Source organism: Equus caballus, chromosome 6 (genome assembly GCF_041296265.1).
Source record: "Equus caballus isolate H_3958 breed thoroughbred chromosome 6, TB-T2T, whole genome shotgun sequence".
NCBI classification, from domain to species: Eukaryota; Metazoa; Chordata; class Mammalia; order Perissodactyla; family Equidae; genus Equus; species Equus caballus.
In genome coordinates this window covers 60,680,979-60,701,543 of record NC_091689.1, presented here as the reverse complement: position 1 = coordinate 60,701,543, position 20,565 = coordinate 60,680,979, and the positions used below count along the sequence as shown (strand labels likewise).

Sequence of the window (20,565 nt, the reverse complement as noted above, 5' to 3'; positions counted from 1 at the left end):
TTTTGTTGCCCCATATGAATTTTAGGATTCTTTGTTCTAATTCTGTAAAGAATGTCATTGGGATTCTGATTGGGATGGCGTTGAATCTGTAGATTTCTTTAGGTAGAATGGACATTTTAACTATGTTTATTCTTCCAATCCATGTACATGGAATGTCTTTCCATCTCCTTATGTCGTCATCCAATTCTCTCAGAAAGGCCTTGTAATTTTCATTATATAGGTCCTTCACTTCCTTAGTTAAATTTACCCCAAGGTATTTTATTCTTTTTGTTGCGATTGTGAATGGTATCGTATTCTTGAGTTCTTTTTCTGTTAGTTCGTTATTGGAGTTTAGAAATGCTACTGATTTATGCAAATTGATTTTGTACCCTGCAACTTTGCTGTAGTTGTTGATTACTTCTAAGAGTTTTCCAATGGATTCTTTGGGGTTTTCTATATATAAGATCACATCGTCTGCAAACAGCGAGAGTTTCACTTCTTCCCTCCCTATTTGGATTCCTTTTATTCCTTTTTCTTTCCTGATTGCTCTGGCCAGGACCTCCAGTACTATGTTAAATAAGAGTGGTGATAGAGGGCATCCTTGTCTCGTTCCTGTTTTCAGGGGGATGGGGTTCAGTTTTTGCCCATTGAGTATGATGTTGGCTATGGGTTTGTCATATATGGCCTTTATTATGTTGAGGTAGTTTCCTTCTATGCCCATTTTGTTCAGAGTTTTTATCATAAATGGCTGTTGGATCTTGTCAAATGCCTTCTCTGCATCTATTGAGATGATCATGTGGTTTTTATTCCTCAGTTTGTTGATGTGGTGTATCATGTTGATTGATTTGCGGATGTTGAACCATCCCTATGTCCCTGGTATGAATCCCACCTGATCCTGATGTACGATTCTTTTGATGAATTGCTGAATTCTGGTTGCCAAAATTTTGTTTAGAAGTTTTGCATCTATGTTCATCAGTGATATTGGCCTGTAGTTCTCTTTTTTCGTGGTGTCCTTGTCAGGTTTTGGTATCAGCGTGATGTTGGCCTCATAGAATGTGTTAGGAAGTGTTCCATCTTCCCTAATTTTTTGGAATAGCTTGAAAAGGATGGGTATTAAATCCTCTCTGAAAGTTTGGTAGAATTCCCCAGGAAAGCCATCTGGTCCTGGGGTTTTATTCTTTGGGATGTTTTTGATTGCTGTTTCAATCTCTTTCCTTGTGATTGGTCTGTTCAAATTGTCTGCCTCTTCTTGAGTGAGCTTTGGGAGATTGTAGGAGTCCAAGAATTTATCCATTTCCTCTAGGTTATCCATTCTGTTGGCATATAGTTTTTTGTAGTATTCTCTTATAATCTGTTGTATTTCTGCAGAGTCTGTTGTTATTTCTCCTCGCTCATTTCTGATTTTATTTATTTGAGCTTTCTCCCTTTTTTTCTTTGTAAGTCTGGCTAGTGGTTTGTCAATTTTATTTATCTTCTCGAAAAACCAGCTCTTTGTCTCATTGATCCTTTCTACTGCCTTTTTCATTTCAATAGTATTTATTTCTGCTCTGATTTTTATTATTTCTCTCCTTCTGCTGACTTTGGGTTTCATTTGTTCTTTTTTCTCTAGTTAAGTTAGGTGTGCTTTAAGGTTGCTTATTTGGGATTTTTCTTGTTTGTTAAGATGTGCCTGTATTGCGATGAATTTTCCTCTTAATACAGCTTTTGCTGTATCCCATATGAGTTGGTATGGCATGCTATCATTTTCATTTGTTTCCAGGTATTTTTTTATTTCTTCTTTAATTTCTTCAATAATCCATTGCTTGTTCAGTAGTGTGTTGTTTAGTCTCCACATCTTTGTGCCTTTCTCAACTTTTTTCTTGTAATTAATTTCTAGCCTTATAGCACTATGATCTGAGAAGATGCTTGTTATTATTTCAATTTTTTTAAATTTGTAGAGGCTTGCCTTGTTTCCCAACATATGGTCTATCCTAGAGAATGTTCCATGTGCACTTGAGAAGAATGTGTATTCAGCTCCTTCAGGGTGGAGTGATCTATATATGTCTATTAAGTCCAATTGTTTTAGTTTTTCATTCAGCTCCACTATTTCCTTGTTGATTTTCTGTCTGGATGATCTGTCCATTGATCTGAGTGGGGTGTTGAGGTCCCCTACTATTATTGTGTTGTTTTTAACATCTTCCTTTAGGTCTGTTAATAGTTGCTTTATGAATCTTGGTGCTCCTGTGTTGGGTGCATAGATATTTATTAGCGTTATTTCTTCTTGATGAAGTGTCCCTTTGATCATTATATATTGTCCCTCTGTGTCTCTCTTTACCTGTCTTATTTTGAAATCCACTTGGTCTGATATGAGAATTGCAACACCTGCCTTTTTTTCCTTGCTATTTGCTTGAAGTATTGTCCTCCACCCCTTCACCCTGAGTCTGTGTTTGTCCTTGGGGCTGAGGTGTGTTTCCTGGAGGCAACAAATTGTTGGATCGTGTTCTTTAATCCATTTTGCCACTCTGTGTCTTTTTATTGGAGAGTTCAATCCGTTCACATTGAGAGTGATTATTGATGCATGTGGACTTAATGCTGTCAATCTGTCGCTCATTATCTTGTTTTCCTGTGTTTCTTTTCCTGTGTGCTTTAGACTATCCATTTAATACTGCAATGTCTTATGCTGAGTTTCTTAGATTTTTCCTTATCTATGATTTGTGACTCTGTTCTGTACTTTATTTTAGTGTCTACCTTGAAGTTTGTATTTAGAATCTCGTGTATAATATAGTCTATTCTCTGGTGGTCTCTTACTTACTCGACCAGTACTGATTTAGACCCTTTGCTCTTCCCCTCCTAAATAATTATTTTCATTTTTTATTCCAACTCGTCTTATTAATTTGTAGTTAGAGTGCTAAGATCGTCCTTGTTTTGGTAGTTTCCTTATTTTTACCCTAATGCTATAGTTGAATATTTGCTATCCTGTTCTGGTTCTATCCATCGGTCTCCCTAGTCTGTGGCTTGTGTCCCCTTTCTCCCTTTTTTCTTTTTTCAAGTATGAGAGCCTTCTTGAGGATTTCTTGTAATGGAGGGCTTTTAGTTACAAATTACCTTAACTTTTGTTTGTCTGGAAAAGATTTAATTTCTCCCTCATATCTGAAGGAAATTCTTGCTGGATAGAGTATTCTTGGCTGAAGGTTTTTATCCTTTAAAGCTTTGAATATATCACTCCATTCTCTCCTAGCTTGTAGGGTTTCTGTAGAGAAATCCGCTGACAGTCTGATAGGGGCTCCTTTATAGGTTATTCTCTTTTTTTTTTTCTTACTTCCCTGAGTATTCTTTCCTTATCATTCCTATTTGCCAACTTTACTATTATGTGCCTTGCAGTGGGTCTTTTTACATTGACAAATCTAGGAGATCTAAAACCCTCCTCTACACACATTTCTCCGTTGATCCCTAGATTTGGGAAGTTCTCTTCAATAATTTCGTTAAGCACACTTTCTGCTCCATTTTCCTTTTCCATATTCTCGGGAATTCCTATGATCCTTATGTTCTTACTCCTCATTGAATCCATTATCTCTCGGAGATTTTCCTCATTTTTTTAAATTCTTAGTTCTCTTTCTTCCTCTGTCTGGCGCCATTCAGCCTGTCTGTCCTCGATTATGCTGATTTGCTCCTCTAGGTTGTCTACACGGGCATTCAGGGAATCCGTATTCTGTTTTATCTGGTCCATTGTGTTTTTCATCTCAAGTAATTCTGTTTGATTCTTCTTTATGATTTCAATCTCTTTTGTGAAGTAACTCCAGAACTCGGCTTGTTTCTCTATCTTTCTCTCTACCTCATTGAGTTTTTTGATTATAGCTGCTCTGAATTCATTATCACTTAGTTTACCTAATTCCAAGTCCTCAGGACTTAATTCTGTGTTTTTATTGTTTTCCTTCTGGTCTGGGGCTTTTATAAATTGCTGGATGGTAGAGGAGCGGTTTTTTCTCATGGTGGTAGAATTCAGTTGCAGTTACAGCCTGTCGCCACTAGATGGGGGTCGAGAGCGGCGTGTTAGCTCTCCGCCTTGGGGCAAGATGGCTGCGCCCACTGGCTTTGCCTTGGGGGAGGGGCTGTTACTCACAGGCACGCACCGGTCTGGGTTCAGATCAGTTCTGTTCTCTGGTCTCCCAAGGCCCTTGATTTATAGGGTCCCCGCAGACGGAAGCTTTCCCCTCATCAGCGGGTCTCCACTGAATCAGCGGCAGGAGTCCTGGATGATCCCCCGGTCGCGCGGCCCCTCCCCCGCTCCTTCCTGACCCACGCCGCAGCGATCGCAGACTCTAGGGGAGGGAGCGATGTTCTCTCCTACCGTTCCAGCGCCTCTGAGGGTGTAAGCAAGGTTTATGATCTCCGCCTTCTTGGTATTGTAGGTCTCTAACGAGCTGGCATTATGTTTATTCTCTGAAATTCAGTTCTTCCAATCTTTTGTTGTATTTTGGAGGGGAGAGAATCCCGGGTCAGCTCACCCCGCCATTTTGCTCCGCCCCTCTCCATCTTAGGGTTTTCTATGTCTAATATGTCATTGTCAATTAGTGACAGTTTTACTTCTTCCATTCTGATTTGGATGCCTTTTATTTTTCTTGCCTCATTGCTCTGACTAGGACTTCTAGTACTGTGTTGAATAAAAGTGGTGAGAGTGAGCATCCTTGTCTTTTTCCTGATCTTAGAGGAAAAGCTTTTAGTTTTTTACTATTGAGCATGATGTTAGCTGTGAGCTAATCATATATTGTCTTTATTATGTTGAGGTGTGTTCTCTCTTTGCCCACTCAGTTGAGAGTTTTTATCATGAATGAATACTGAGTTTTGTTAAATGCTTTTCTGCATCTATTGAGATGATCATATGATTTTTATCCTCCATTTGTTAATATGGTATATCACATTGATTGATTTGTAGATGTTGAACCATCTTGCATCCCTGGAATAAATCTCATTTGACCATGGTATATGATCCTTTTAATGTATTGTTAAATCCACTTTGCTAATATTGTGTTGAGAATTTTTACCTCTTAAGTTCATCAGGGATATTGCCCTTTAATTTTCTTTTTTTGTAGTGTCTTTGTGTCTGATTTTGGTGTCAGGGTAATGCTGGCCTCATGGAATGAGTTTGGAAGTGTCCTTTCCTCTTCTGTGTTTTGGAAGAGTTTGAGAAGGATTGGTATTAATTCTTCGTTAAATATTTGGTAGAAGTCACCATTGAAGCCATCTGGTTCTGGACTTTTGTTCTTTGGGAGATTTTTGATTACTGATTCAATCTCCTTACTAGTAATCTGTCCAGATTTTCTATTTCTTCACGATTCAGTCTTGGTAGATTGTGTGTTTCTAGAAATTTATCTGTTTCTTCTAGGTTGTCCAATTTATTGGTGTGTAATTGTTCATAGTAGTCTCATGATCTTTTGTATTTCTGTGGTATTGTTATGTCTCCTCTTTCATTTCTGATTTTATTTGAGTCCTCTTTTTTCCTTGGTGAGTTAGGCTGAAGGTCTGTCTATTTTGTTTGTCTTTTGGAAAAAATCAGCTCTTAGTTTGATTGATCTTTCCTATTGTCTTTTAGTCTCTGTTTCATGTATTTCTACTCTGATCTTTGTTGTTTTCTTCCTTCTACTAACTTTGGGCTTAGTTTGTTTTTCCTTTTCTAATTTCTTGAAGTGTAAAATTAGGCTGTTTACTTGAGATTTTTCTTGTTTCTTAATGTAGGTGTTTTTTGCAATGAACTTCCCTTGTATAACTGCTTTTGCTGCTTCCTGGGAGTTTTAGTATGTTGTATTTCCATTTTTATTTGTCTCAAACATTTAAAATTTCTCTTTCTTCGTGTGTATCTAAATTAGCATGATTACAACTAAATTCCCTCCCAAAGAGCTGCTCCTTTTCCTTCTCTTCTGCAGCGGGGAATCACTGTTTGCTGTGTCGCTCTACTAGATGTGTTCATCAAGAACTTTTGATTTGCTTCCTCTCTCCCTGCCTTTCCTTCTTCCTCCCGCTTCTTCCAAGCAATTTCCCCTCCAGGCTTCCCTATCTTAGAAAATCATTCAACCACCCATCCATTTGCTTAAGCCAAATTGTTAGCAGTTATTTGTCTCTTTCGAGGTCCAGTCAAGAGACAGAAACCATACTAGTTATTTGAACACAGAGAATTTAATGTAAAGAATTGTTAACTAGGGGCCGGCCCAGTGGTGCAGTGGTTAAGTTTGCATGTTCCACTTTGGTGGCCTGGGGTTCGCTGGTTTGGATGCCGGTGCGGACATGGCACCACTTGGCAAGCCATGCTGTGGTAGGCGTCCCACATATAAAGTAGAGGAAGATGGGTGTGGATGTTAGCTCAGGGCCAGTCTTCCTCAGCAAAAAGAGGAGGTTGGCAGCAGATGTTAGCTCAGGGCTAATCTTCCTTAAAAAAAAAATTGTTAACTAGGTAAAAATTGGTTATAAATGGCTAACTGAAAAAGAAGAAAACTCTAAGGTATCATGGAGGTAAAAACTAGAAGAAGCAATTAACCATCCTTAGGGCTGGGGAACAGGAAGAAAAGGTTGGAACTAATACTATTTAGAAACCTAGACAAAGGTCGTTGTGGAGCTGAAACTCAGACCTCTGAGGAGACTCGGCTCCCTAGTGCTGGTGTCTCTTAGTGGCAACAGAGGTGGGGTGGACCTGTGATGAATCTGGTTCTCAAAGATTGGGAAAACTGCCAACTGTGTTCAGCTGCTAAGGAGAGACAGTGCTGCTGCAGGGATGAAGAAGACTTGCTGGCTGACGTTCTGGAGAACACAGGCAAGCCCACGGGAAGCAAAAAGGAAGGAGCACGACCCTTCTTCCTCCCCCAGCCTTGTCCTCTGTCCTTCTAGGGCCAGCTGGCAAAGCAGAAATGCACTATGCAGATTCCCCACTCCAGCACCAAAAAGCAGAGTGTAGCAGGGTAGAGTTAGAGCTGAGAAGAAATAATTTAATAGCTGGCACATGATCCTTGATTCATCCCACCTCTGCAGAGCCAGTGCACCACTAAGTCCTATCGGCTCTGCCTCTAAATTGAATGTCAAGTTTGTCCACTTCTGTTTGTCTGTACTGGTAGCTCTTAAGTCCAAGTGGGCTTCTTTCCACTGATCTACTACAATAACTACCCCCCTAGTGTCTGATTCCAGCCTTACCCTTCTACAGTTCATTCTCCACACAGCAACCAAAGTGATCTTTTCTGAATATAAATCAAATTGTGTTACTTCCCTCCCTAAACTACCATCAGATTCTCTTTGTGCTTAGAATAAAATCCATCTTCTTAACTGGGATCCATAAGGTGATATGTGATCTGTCCTCACTTTGTCTCCACCTGATTTCCTCTTCTTCCTCCTTGACTTGTTATACTCCAGCTACACTGGGCTTATCACTATGAGCACTTACCACTCTCTGTAATAAGATACTTATTGGTTTGTGTGGTCTGGTTTCTTTGCTTGAATTGTAGTTCCATTTGCCTAGCATCTTTGTCTTCTTCACCACTTTATGTCCAGGGCCTAGAGGCATGCTTGGCATATAATAAAAATTACTCAACATATGTCTGTTGATAAATGGATGAATCTAGGACTCTTTCTCTTTCCTTTCCTCCTCCTGCTTCCTGCTCTCACCACCTATCCCAACAGTCACTAGGACCTATGGGGTTCTAGTTCATGTATTTCTGTTCAGTCTTTTCTTTCTGATTTATCCTTAGTGTCATGCCTTAATTCATATTCTCTATTGTTTTCTGATCAGTCGCTGCCATCTTTTAGCTGGTCTCCCTTTCTTCAGTCTGTTGCCTATTCGAGCCCATCCTTTGCACTGCCACCAGAAGCTGATTTCTGAAACGTAGGTCTATTTGTCCTTTGTCTACTTTAAAAATTACATGATGACTCCTCATTTCCTCTGGGATGAAGTCCTAGCTCCTTAGAATCCACTGACTGTGTTGTTCACAGTCTTCCTTAAGCCTGCCTTTCTGTGCTCTCCAGTGGAACAGTATCAGGTGGGGTTTGGCAGGGAAGCAGAGCAACTGTGAATGTTAGGGGATGAGGGGTTTGTTCTAGGAAGCAGACCTCGCATAATTCTGAGAGGAGCTGGGGAAGTGAAGGTCTGAAGGGGGAGATGGAGGATCAGAGGAAACTCAGACTGGTCCTGAAGCTCTGGTGCGGGAGGACCAGCCGGCGCTTGCAGGGGAGTCTGCAACTGGCATGGCCAGTGCCAAAGGGGCCACAAAGGGGAAGCTCATGAGAGGTCTCTGCGAAGCTATTTCCTGTGAGTAGCTCTCTCTTCTGCTACCAAGGATCTAGTGGGACCACTGATGATCAGTAAGGCCTATAGTTGGGAAGAAGGGCTGAAAGAGGAGTGGAAAAGAACTAGAACAGCTAGAACTGGCTGGGCACCTCTATCTGTCCATCATCCATCTGCCTGGGAAGACCTTCAGAGAGGAACGGCAGCTGGTTCACTTCTGCCTCCCTGACCTTGCACAAGTTCCTCTTTTGGGCCAGCTCTAACTAGGGACCACACAGGGCCTATAGTTCCCAGCTTACTGGAGTTGACAGTAGATCCATCCAGCACAGCACCCTGCAATTTAGCCCCGCTGAGCTGCTTGCTGTTTTCTGCACGTGCTAATTTCACGCCAGTGTATTTGCAGTGCATATGCTATTTCCTCTGCCGTATGTTTTCTTCTGCTTCCCTTCCTAGTGAACTTCTACTCATTCTTTTAAGACCCGGCTCAAATGTTGTCTCCTTGAAACCCTGACAATTTCCCAGGCAGTTACTTTCTTCTCTATATTTTCATGGTTGAGCATTTAGCAATTTCCACCACATTTCTTTTTCACTTTTCTCCAAGTAGTTTAATTACTTAAAGGTGTACTTAAGGACAACTTATCTAGTGATTTAGATGTGTATGACAAATATGAGCCTCCAGTGATTTCCCTGAAATCAGTTATATGAAAACCAGTGCCCTCACCAAGCTTCTTCTCGTCTGAATTTGCCACTCTTGGATGATACTGGTGTTAGAAGGGTTTTGGCTGGTGGCTTCTTTTGGCTCAGTTGTAATAGATTCCAACACTATGGCTACTCCCGCTGCCTCTTGAATCTCCTGTTCAGCAGGTGTGGCCCCGTGCGGAGCTTACTGCAAATATTTTCTTACTCCCTTTCTTCAATAGGGGGTTATTCCACCTGTGGCCAAGAAAAGTGTTTCTGAACCAGTTAAAAGTATAATAAAGTCTGCTTATTCAAAAAGCCCTAGGCAGCAACAGCAGATCAGAGATAGATAGCTATGGAAATAAAATTACAGTAATTTTTGACGATCTGCATCATGTTAAAAGGCGTGATTTGCTCTACTCCGTAAGGAATAGAAAGAAGGCCACTTTGTATTTTCTTTTTCAGATTATAAGGCACTCGGTGTCTTAAAGCGGCAGTTCCCTAACACATCACTAATTGGGCTGACTGCAACTGCCACGAGTCATGTTTTGAAGGACGCTCAGGAAATTCTGTGTGTTGAGAAGTGTCTCACTTTTACAGCTTCTTTTAATCGGCCAAATCTTTATTATGAGGTATGTAACTTTTATGTCAGTGTATGACTTCTGTGAAGGATTGTGGCAGAGAGGTTACCTTTTCATTATGTTTGTCTACATGAGTAACAGTTAACTATGTTTAAGAGTTTTTAAAATCAGGAGGTGATTATAAGCAGATTCGTTAATCAATGCTTTCCTGATACGTCTCTTGTGCTGCATAACCCTTTGCTACGTTAAGTAGGAGACGTGCCTTGTTAGGTTTACATACACTCTTTCTTGTGTAAAGATGGAGAGAGGATGGATTCATTCCAAGGACCCTAATGACATCTCTGTTGAAATTAATTACCAAGTAATACAAAATTAATACGCCATTAAAGATTTACAGATACTCCCTATTTAGATTATAATTAATATGTTCCCTTGAAAGTTAAATAACCTAACAGCTGTTTTTTTTCTTTCTAATCTGTTTAAGAATAGACTTAATATTTTTCTGAGTTTTCATTGAATAGTTATTTATGTCACAGTTTATATTTTTGTAAAAGTAGCATCAAAAAATTAAAAAGTCTCCATCTTTACAAGTTATTCACTGCTTCTGTGCCTCCTCATTTCTGGTAAATTCGATGATAACAGTCAAGAGTGGGAGGTGGCAGGGTCAGAGGAGGCGAGTGACAGGGTAAGAGAGAAACTCACCATGCCCATGAAAGAATGGTGCCTTGAAAGTTGTAAGTAATCCCACAACTAGAAGGACCTGCAACTAAGATATACAACTATGTACAGGGGGGGTTTGGGGAGATAAAGCAGAAAAAAAAAAAAAAAAGAAAGTTGTAAGTAAATGACTACGTAGATGGTACTCATTAATTTACATTTTAATGCGTTGGCTTTTTTTTAGGTTCGACAGAAGCCCTCCAACACTGAAGATTTTATTGAGGATGTTGTAAAGCTCATTCATGGGAGATACAAAGGGCAATCAGGTAATAGAAAAACAAATCCACTTTGAAGACCGAGAGAGAACTTTTGAAAAGTAACTGATATTACACTCATCTTAATGTGCCAATAAATGATTAGCACCAAAAAAATATTAGTGCATGGCAGAAGATACTTGAAAATGTTATGATAAAATTAATTTACTTGGTGATCTTAAAATTTGGGTGTGGCATTTGCTGATGGTGCAGATTATGAATCATAAACCTGTCTGATTTATTTTTGCTTATTTACACTTAATTGCTTTAGAGTGGACCTAATAACATAATGTTAATTACCAACAGCACATTATTTAGTAAGTATCCACCGATGTTCTAAAGGGATATAAATATAATCTCTGTAGTGAAGGACACAGTAAAGAAATAATACACATGGAATGAGTTAGGCATAGGTGGAGTTGAGTGGATATATACATGTGTTTTAGGACTAATGCATAGACAAGTGTTACTGAAGCCAAGAGTTTGTATAAAAGTAGTATTTTAAAACTGTTCTATAGATTTTCAGAAGATATTAATAGGTGCCCTGGTAAAAAGGAGTTCCAGAGTAAAGTAAGTTTGAGAAAGGCTGCAGCTCTTTGTCTTTCCTGGAGATTCACTGGGTTTATCAGCACGTGAGAAGTTCTGACCAGCCCTGCAAATAAACAGGTCAACTTGTTTAACTTTGTTCAATGCAGTGTTCCTGGAGCTCATTTGCACGTGAAACTTTTTTTTTTCACAGCATACTTCTTAACGTCTTATGGAGCTGTGGGACATCAGTTTGAGAAATACTATGTAGTGGGAGATAAAGAGGTAATGGGAAGCAAAACTGGTGGCTCAGGGCTCATTTCTGCTTTAGAGCAAGCTGGTGATCAAATCCTGAATTCTACAGAAAGTCAATATGTGTTCAGGGCCTTGGAACTTTTCATAAGTCTTTTTCCCCCATGCACTGTATTAATCAGTATCTTGAGTATGTTAAAAATTACCTTCGAGGTATGTGCTCTCTATATATCTAATAATTGGTCCTGTTTTACTACAGGAATCATATATTGCTTTTCTCAGAAAGACTCTGAGCAAGTTACGGTTAGTTTACAGAAATTGGGAATTCACGCAGGTGCATACCATGCCAATATGGAACCAGAAGATAAGACCAAGGTTCATAGAAGATGGTCGGCCAATGAAATTCAGGTAAAGTATATATCTTCAATATAAGCCTAATTCACCTTAAAAAATATTTTAACTTGACTTAATTAACGTGTAAAATGTTCAAACATTTTAGGTAGTAGTGGCGACAGTTGCTTTCGGTATGGGAATTGATAAGCCAGATGTGAGGTTTGTTATTCATCATTCAATGAGTAAATCTATGGAAAATTATTACCAAGAGAGTGGACGTGCAGGTATGTATAACTCATATCCAGAAGTAATTTTTTAAAAAGCTTTTCCAGAAAACACACTATAAATGATGTTTAATAATTCTGTATTTTTAATCTTCCTTATTGGCTAGTATTTTTAGAACTTTAAAGTCTTTTCTGCAGTTTCATATTTATTTGCCAATGGGGAAATTTTGCTTATGTTCTATTGGAGTGTTATGAATTATTTCTTATGTTTGCTAAGATAATTCGACGTACATCTTTGCCTCCTGAATTTTTAATTAGTAGTTTCAATTCTATAACTTAAATAACTGGATTACTTACGGACACATTTTTAAACTAATAAAGCTGATTCTTAAGTCTCTTTAGTCATTTTTAAAAAAAATTTGAGGGCAGCTGTTACAAATTAATTGTCACATCTCTGTCTGAAATTTCTAGATATGATATATTTAGACCATGAAGCATTGCTAACTAATTTTACATATATTATTTTTGCATGTTTTGAATTTTTAAAGTAATCGTGCAATCCCAAGATTTCTCGCACTACAGGTCGAGATGACATGAAAGCAGACTGCATTTTGTATTATGGCTTTGGAGATATATTCAGAATAAGTTCAATGGTGGTGATGGAAAATGTGGGACAACAGAAGCTTTATGAGATGGTGTCATACTGTCAAAACATGAGCAAGTAAGCCACATACCTTTTTATAACCTTTATCAGTTAAAGACAAGCACAGTGTGAAAGTATGTGATGTTACTTTGAGTACTTACTGAAGTGAGTAAATACGTTGACAGAACATCAAGTGCAAACCTGTGAAAGCAGATGTCTGAAGGCTGGGAACCAGTACATGAACCTGCAGCATCTGCCTTAATCCAACAGAACATAGCCTCTCTCCCTCTCTTTAATCTCTCAAATTATTTTTTATTGAAGATTTTGATACAAATCGGCAGTGAGTTCAAGCCTTTTCTCTCTGGCACTAGCGTACAGCTACATGCTTTAATAATTTTGGAAAGGTATATAGGAGGCATTTTGAAAGTTGAGCTCAGTCACATATCCCATCCTACCAGCTGATGGGTTGATGAAATAGTTGAGACCAGGGTCAAGTTTCTCCTTAAGATATAAATTTAAATCTATTTAGGGTGGCTTCAGTTAGACTGTATGGCTCCCTGATGGCTTCTTGGTCTTAGTCATCTTTGTACTTTTATTGCCCATCACAGAAAAACGACTCAGAAATTTTCAAATGATAAGCAGTAACCAGACAGTGACAGAAAATGGTATTTCCTTCCCATAGATGCTACAATAAAGAAGTGAAAAAATGAAATTTCCTTAGATGAAACTGCTTTGCTATCAGGAAGATTCTTAGTAGCTATAAAATACTAAATCTCAAAATGAATCTTGAACTTTTTAAAAGCAATGTTTTTCAAGTACATATGGAAAAAATCATATATGGTGGGCAGAATAATGGTCCCCCAAAGATGTCCACATCAAATTCCTAGAACCTGTGAGTATGTTACCTTACATCGCAAAAGGGAATTAAGGTTACAAATGGAATTAAGGTTGCTATTCAGCTGACCTTAAAATACGGAGATTATCCAGGAATATTTGGGTGGCCCCAGTATAATCGCAAGGGTCCTCAAACTTAGAAGTTGGTAGAAGAGGTCAGAGTGATGTGATTTGAAGACTCAATCCACTGTTGTTGGCTTTGAAGATGGAGGAAAGGGGGCCGTGAGCCAAGGCATACAGGCAGCCTCTAGAGATTGAGAGCAAGGAAACAGATTCTCCTCAAGAGCCTCCAGAAGAAATCTAGCCCTGCTGAGACCTTGATTGTAACCCAGTGAGACCCATGTCAGACTTCTAACCTATAGAAATGTAAGATAATAAATTTGTCTTGTTTTAAGCCACTGAGTTTGTGGCAATGTTAAGGCAACAATAGGAAACAAATACAATATATAACCGTATATTTTGAAATAGGGATTCTTTTTTTTTCAGTTATTTTATTGAAACCATGAAAGTTTGTAACATTGTGTGATTTCAGATGTACATTATTGTTTATCAATTTCTGTATAGACTGTATTTTGCTCACCACCAGTAGTCTTAATTTTTATCTGTCACCATATATATGTGCCCCTTTACCCCTTTCACTCACCCCCTCGGCCCCTTCCCCTCTGGTAACCACTAATTTGTTCTCTTTGTCCATGGGTTTGTTTATTTTCCACATATAAGTGAAATCATGCAGTATTTGTCTTTTTCTGTCTGGCTTATTTCGCTTAACATCATACCCTCAAAGTCCATCCATGTTACTGCAACTGAGATGATTTTGTCTTTTTGATGGCTGAATAGTATTCCATTGTATATATATACCACATCTTCTTTATCCATTCATCCATAGCCGGGCACTTGGGTTGCTTCCACATCTTGGCTATTGTGAATAATGCTGCAGTGCACATAGGGGTGCATAAATCTCTTTGAATTATTGATTTCAAGTTCTTTGGATAAATACCCAGTAGTGGGATACCTGGATTGTATGGTATTTCTATTTTTAAATTTTTGAGAAATCACCATACTGTTTTCCATAGTTTGCATTCCCACCAGCAGTGTATGAGGGTTCCCTTTTCTCCACATCCTCTCCAACATTTGTTATTTTTTGTCTTGGTAATTATAGCCATTCTCACAGGTGTAAGGTGATATCTCATTGTAGTTTTGATTTGCATTTCCCTAATAATTAGTGATATTGAACATCTTTTCATGTGCCTATTGTCCATCTGTATATCTTTGGAGAAATGTATATTCATATCCTCTGCCCATTTTTTGATTGGATTGTTTGGGTTTTTTTGTTGTTGAGTTGTATGAGTTCTTTATATATTTTGGAAATTAACCCCTTGTTGGACATATGATTTGCAAATATATTCTCCCAGTTGGTGAGTTGTCTTCTCGTTTTGTTTATGGTTCCCTTACATTGCAGAAGCTTTTTAGTCTGATGTAGTCCCATTTGTTTTTTTCTTTTGTTTCCCCTGCTTGAGTAGACATGGTATTCAAAAAGATGCTGCCAAGACCCATGTCAAAGAGTGTACTGCCTACATTTTCTTCTAGGAGTTTTATGGTTTCATGTCTTAACTTCAAGTGTTTAATCCATTTTGAGTTAATTTTTGTGTATAGTGCAAAATAATGATCTGCTTTCATTCTTTTGCATGTGGCTGTCCAGTTTTCCCAGCACCATTTATTGAAGAGACTTTCCTTTCTCCATTGTATGAAGTTCTTAGCTCCTTTGTTGAAGATTAGCTGTCCGTAAATGTGTGGTTTTATTTCTGGTCTTTCAATTCTGTTCCATTGATTTGTGTGTCTGTTTTTATGCCAGTACCATGTTATTCTGATTACTATAGCTTTGCAGTATATTTTAAAGTCGGAGATTGTGATGCCTCTGACTTTGTTCTTCTTTCTCAGGATTGCTTTGGCAATTTGGAGTCTTTTGTTGTTCCATATAAATTTTAGGATTCTTTGTCCTATTTCCATGGAGTGTCATTGGGATTCTGACTGCGATTGCATTGAATCTGTAGATTGCTTTAGGTAATATGGACATTTTAACTGTGTTTATTCTTTTAATCCATGAACATGGAATAGCTTTCTGTTTCTTTATATCTTATTCGATTTCTTTCAATGTCTTATAGTTTTCAGTGTATAGGTCTTTCACCTCTTTGGTTAGATTTATTCCTAGATATTTTATCCTTTTTGTTGCAATTGTAAATGGGTTTGTTTTTGTGAGTTCTTTTTCTGGTAGTTTATTATTGGTGTATAGAAATGTAATTGATCTTTGTAATTTGATTTTGTATGTTGCAACTTTGCTGTAATTGTTGACTATTTCTAATAGTTTTCTGATGGATTCTTTAGGGTTTTCTATATATAGAATCATGTCTTCTGCAAAGGCAACAGTTTCATTTCTTCCTTTCCAATTTGGATTCCTTTTATTTCTTTTTCTTACCTATGGCTCTGGCCAAAACCTCCAGTACTATGTTGAATAGGTGTGGCAAGAGTGGGCATCCTTGTCTTGTTCCTGGGCTCAGAGGGATGGCTTCTAGTTTTTCAACATTAAGTAGGATGTTGGCTGTAGCTTTGTCATATAAGGCCTGTATTGTGTTGAGATACTTTCCTTCTATACCCATTCTTTTGAGAGTTTTTATCATAACTGGATGTTGGATTTTGTCAAATACTTTCTCTGCATCTGTTGAGATGATCATATGGTTTTTATTCCTCATTTTGTTCCTGTGGTATATCACATTGATTGATTTGCAGAGATGAACCATTTCTGCCTCCCTGGGATAAATTCCACTTGACTATGGTGTGTGATCCTTTTAATATATTGCCATATTTGGTTTGCCAATATTTTGTTGAGGATTTTTGCATCTATGTTCATCAGTGATATTGGCCCCTAATTTTCCTTCTTTGTATTTTTCTTGTCTGGTTTTGGTATCAGGGTAATGTTGGTCTCATAGAATGAGTTAGGAAGTGCTCCATCTTCTTCAAGTTTGGGGGATAATTTGAGAAGTATAGGTATTAAATCTTCTTTGAACGTTTGGTAGAATTTTCCAGAGAAGCCATCTTGTTGTGGACTTTTGTTTTTTGGGAGGCTTTTGATTACTGTTTCGATCTCTTTATTTGTGATTGGTCTATTCAGATTCTCTACTTCTTCTTCATTCAGTTTTGGGAAGTTGTATGAGTCTAAAAATTTACCCATTTCTTCTAGATTATCTAAGTTGTAGGCATATACTTTTTCATTTTCCTTTCCATTTTCTTGGAGTATCATCTTCCATCCTTTCACTCTGAGCCTATATTTGTCTTTAGAGTTGAGATGTGGTTCCTGGAGGCAGCATGTTGGGTCTTCCATTTTAATCCATCCAGCCACTCTATGTCTTTTGATTGGAGAATTAAATCTGTTTAGAGTGTTTATTGATACATGAGGGTTTAATACTGCCATTTTATCTCTTGTTTTCTGGTTCTGTATTTTCTTTCATTGTTTCTCTTCCTTTGTATTTCAGATTGCCATTTCATTTTGGTGGTTTTCTGTGGAGGTTTTCTCTTTTCTTATGAATCTTGGCTCTGCTCTGATTTTTTGTTTATTGGTTACTCTGAGGTTTGTATAAAAGATCTCATAGATGAGATAGTCCATTTTCTGATAGCCTCTTATCTCCATTAGCCTAAGCAAGTTCCATCCCATTCTCTTCCCCTTCTGAGTTATTGTTGACACAAATTATTGTTTTGTGTTGTGAGTTTGTGACTAAGTTGAAGTGTTTGTAGTTACTTTTGATGCTTTCCTTCCCTTATCTTTTAATTGATAATTATGTGCTACCGTGTCCTGAAAGACAGCTGCAGTTTTCTGATTTTGTCTGTTTATCTCCTTGCTTAAAGCTTTGTAGACCTTTGCCTTTTTCTTTCAGGTATGAGGACATCCTTACTCATTTCTTGTAGGGGAGGTCTAGTGGTAATGAACTCCCTCAGTTTTTGTTTATCTGGGAAAGCTTTTATTTCTCCATCATATCTGAAGGATAGTTTTGCTGGATAGATTATCCTTGGCTGAAAGTTTTTGTCTTTCAGTGTTTTGAATATATCATTCCATTCTCTCCTAGCCTGTAAGGTTTCTGCTGAGAAATCTACTGAAAGCCTGATAGGGGTTCCTTTGTAGGTTATTTTCTTTTGCCTTGCTGTCCTTCATACTTTTTGTCATTGACTTTTGCCAATTTTACTTTATATTGCCTTGGAGAAGGTCTTTGAGAATTGACATAATTAGGGGTTCTATTGGCTTCATGTATTTGTAAGACTGGTTCTTTCCCCAGGGTTGGAAAGTTCTTGGCTATTATTTGAACAAGCTTTCTCCTCCTTCCCCCGCTCTTCTCCCTCTGGAACACCTATAATCCTTCTGTTGCTTTTCATAATTGAGTTGGATATTTCTTAAAGAATTCCTTCACTTTTTAAAAATCTTAGGTCTCTCTCCTTCTCCACCTGAAGCATTTCTATATTTCTATCCTCTAAATCACTAATTATTTCCTCCATAATGTCAGCTCTATTTTTTAAGGATTCCAGATTATTTTTTATTTCATTGTGTTCTTCATATCCCTAATTTCTGCTTGGGTTTTTTTTTCTTTATACTTTGGTGAAGTAGTCCTCATTAATTTTATTCTTGAGCTCATTGAAGTGTCTGAGTTTTCTTGTAACTCATTGAGTTTATTTATGACAGCTTTATAGATTGTAAATTTCTGTGACTTCATGGTTGTTTTCTGCAGATGTGTCATTTTCCTTCTCTAAATTGTTCTAGCTTCTTATGGCATTTGGTGAACTAATCTTTTGCCGGTGCATTTGTGGTCTTATCACATCACAGATTCCACCTGCTACTGTGGGTGGGATGCAGGAACTGTGTTGCTGATCCTGCCCCATCTGCTGGAAGTTGTGTGTGTATGGTGGGTGCTCCCACCAGCCAAGAAAGCATTTGCATGCGGGCTCAGGGCTGTCACTGCACTGAGGCACATTCCCACTTGTGGGACTGCAGGGGTACTGTAGATGCTGCTATCAGCTGGGAAAGCCTGTGTGTGTGCATTCATATCTGCCACCACCTCTTCTCATGGTTGTGCTGGCTGCTGTACTTGTTGGGCAGGGCTTCTTCATGGGATCTGAGCCTGGGCCACCAGTTGGGACCAAAGTAGCAGGGTGAGTTCTCCCCACCACCCAGGGAAGTGTTTTGCATGGGCCTGGGTTGCTGCCGCTCCTTCTCACAGTTGTACCAAGGCAAATTCGCACTTTTAGGGCTGCAGCAGTAATATGGGTGCTTGCGCCAGCCAGGAAAGCATTCAAGCTTGTGCACAGGGCTGCTGGGGAAGGGTAGTGGAGTGCTCACTCTCAGGGAGCCAGTCCATCCACCTTCACATATATAGCTGCATGGGTCTCTCAGGTGTCCTGTTGTGCTGTGTGGGTATCCTCTGTTGGTCAAAGAATGTCCACTTAGTGTTAGTTCACAGGGGGAGAGATAAAGGGAACAGCTCACTTCCCCATGTTGCTGATGTCACTCCTGAAATAGGGATTCCTTAAAACTTTTTTGGATCATTTAATGATTTTATCTCTAAATGTTTTTGCAGATGTCGCCGTGTATTGATAGCTCAACATTTTGATGAAGTATGGAACTCAGAAGCATGTAACAAAATGTGTGATAACTGCTGTAAAGAAATTTGTGAGTTGTTTTTAAACTCTTTATGGGCTAATATGTATAGCTAGGACTACATAAGGGCAGTCTTAGACTCCAAAATGGATTAAAAAAATTAAGATGTGAATAGAATTTTCCAGATTCAAAATAACCCGAAATTTCGAAACAAAGGCAAATAAAAGGAAAAGCCGTATGTGTATGCATATACTTTATATTGCTATGCTGAGGGTATGTGAAATTTTTAAGAAATGATGGAAAAGGTTTAAATTTATCTGAATGGAAATGCTATATTTATATATTTATGGCTAACCTGGTGATAATCCCTAATACTTTATGGCTACTGATTGGGAAGAGAAATTTAGTACAAAATATAGTGGATCATCTTTGATCACATAATGGCTGACTACTCATAAGACACCAATTTTGCAGTTTTAATACTGTATTTTAACTTTTTTTCATCTTGTGTGTATGTGTTGTATTTGAAGAGCTGGACTAACCAGTTCCTCACTGAGTTATGATGCCTTGGTGGGTGAAGGTCACTACAACTTGAACTTTGCAGCTAGAGAAACTTATTTATGAGTTCATTAAACTGTTCCAATTAACTAGAGTCTCATATATAAATCAGAGTGCTAGTATCAATTAATAATTGAGGATATCTGTCTAGGACATTCTTGTCTCTGAATCAGAGTACCTATGAAGCCCTACTAGTTTTCAGAGGATTGCTTAATAAGCACAAATCAGGTGAATATGAAGAATATACTGACCCTCCTATAAACGCCTCTTAGGATCTGCCATCGTCATGTCTGGCAGACACTCTTTGGATCCTACAGCAAACCCATAGGCCTTCTGATAACCAGGTTACATCACTGTAAATCCCATGTCTTACAGAGACTATAATTTAGTCTGGTGATAGAGACTTGAGGAATAGCCTAGTCTTCATTCAGAATGCATTTACAAATCAATGTTTTGGGTGGCTCGCATTAAGGACTTATTTTTAAACCAGTTTAACCACTTAGGATAGCCTGTCCTTGCTTTAATTTCTAAATCCCAATTGCCTATAACCATGTCTTTTTCATTATAGCATTTGAAAGAAAGGATGTAACAGCATACTGCCGAGACCTAATCAAGATTCTGAAGCAGGCAGAGAACCTTAATGAAAAGCTCACTCCACTGAAACTGATTGATTCTTGGATGGGAAAGGGGGCAGCTAAATTCAGGGTAGCAGGTGTTGTTCCTCCCACACTTCCTCGTGAAGACCTGGAGAAAATGATCGCGCACTTCCTTCTACAGCAGTATCTTAAGTATATACAAACCCATTTCTTGTCCTTTCATGTTGTCCTTATGATTTTTTTTAACAGCACACTACACTTTTTATTTTTTATTCATGGAATACATCCAAAGAGATTACTTGGAAGAAAAATCCTTATTTGGATATATAATAATAATGGTAACAGTTGTATAATACTTTATATATTATGAATAATTTTCACATATATCACCTCATTTAATCTTAGCAACATTGTGAGATGGGGAGAAGAATAGACATTCTCATTATCTGACGTTACA

The 20,565-nt window shown here is 38.3% G+C and overlaps 1 protein-coding gene across 2 annotated transcripts in view; it reads left to right on the top strand.

Moving 5' to 3' along the window:
- Positions 1–20,565, top strand: part of RECQL (RecQ like helicase) — a 48,043-nt gene that overhangs the window by 25,307 nt on the left and 2,171 nt on the right. For both annotated transcript variants that reach the window (XM_001502159.5, XM_023643215.2), the window contains 7 exons: positions 9,362–9,528; positions 10,379–10,460; positions 11,485–11,633; positions 11,725–11,842; positions 12,365–12,503; positions 18,935–19,026; positions 20,081–20,300. In XM_001502159.5, the coding sequence (XP_001502209.3) occupies positions 9,362–9,528; positions 10,379–10,460; positions 11,485–11,633; positions 11,725–11,842; positions 12,365–12,503; positions 18,935–19,026; positions 20,081–20,300 (967 nt within the window). The remainder of the gene's footprint in view (positions 1–9,361; positions 9,529–10,378; positions 10,461–11,484; positions 11,634–11,724; positions 11,843–12,364; positions 12,504–18,934; positions 19,027–20,080; positions 20,301–20,565) is intronic.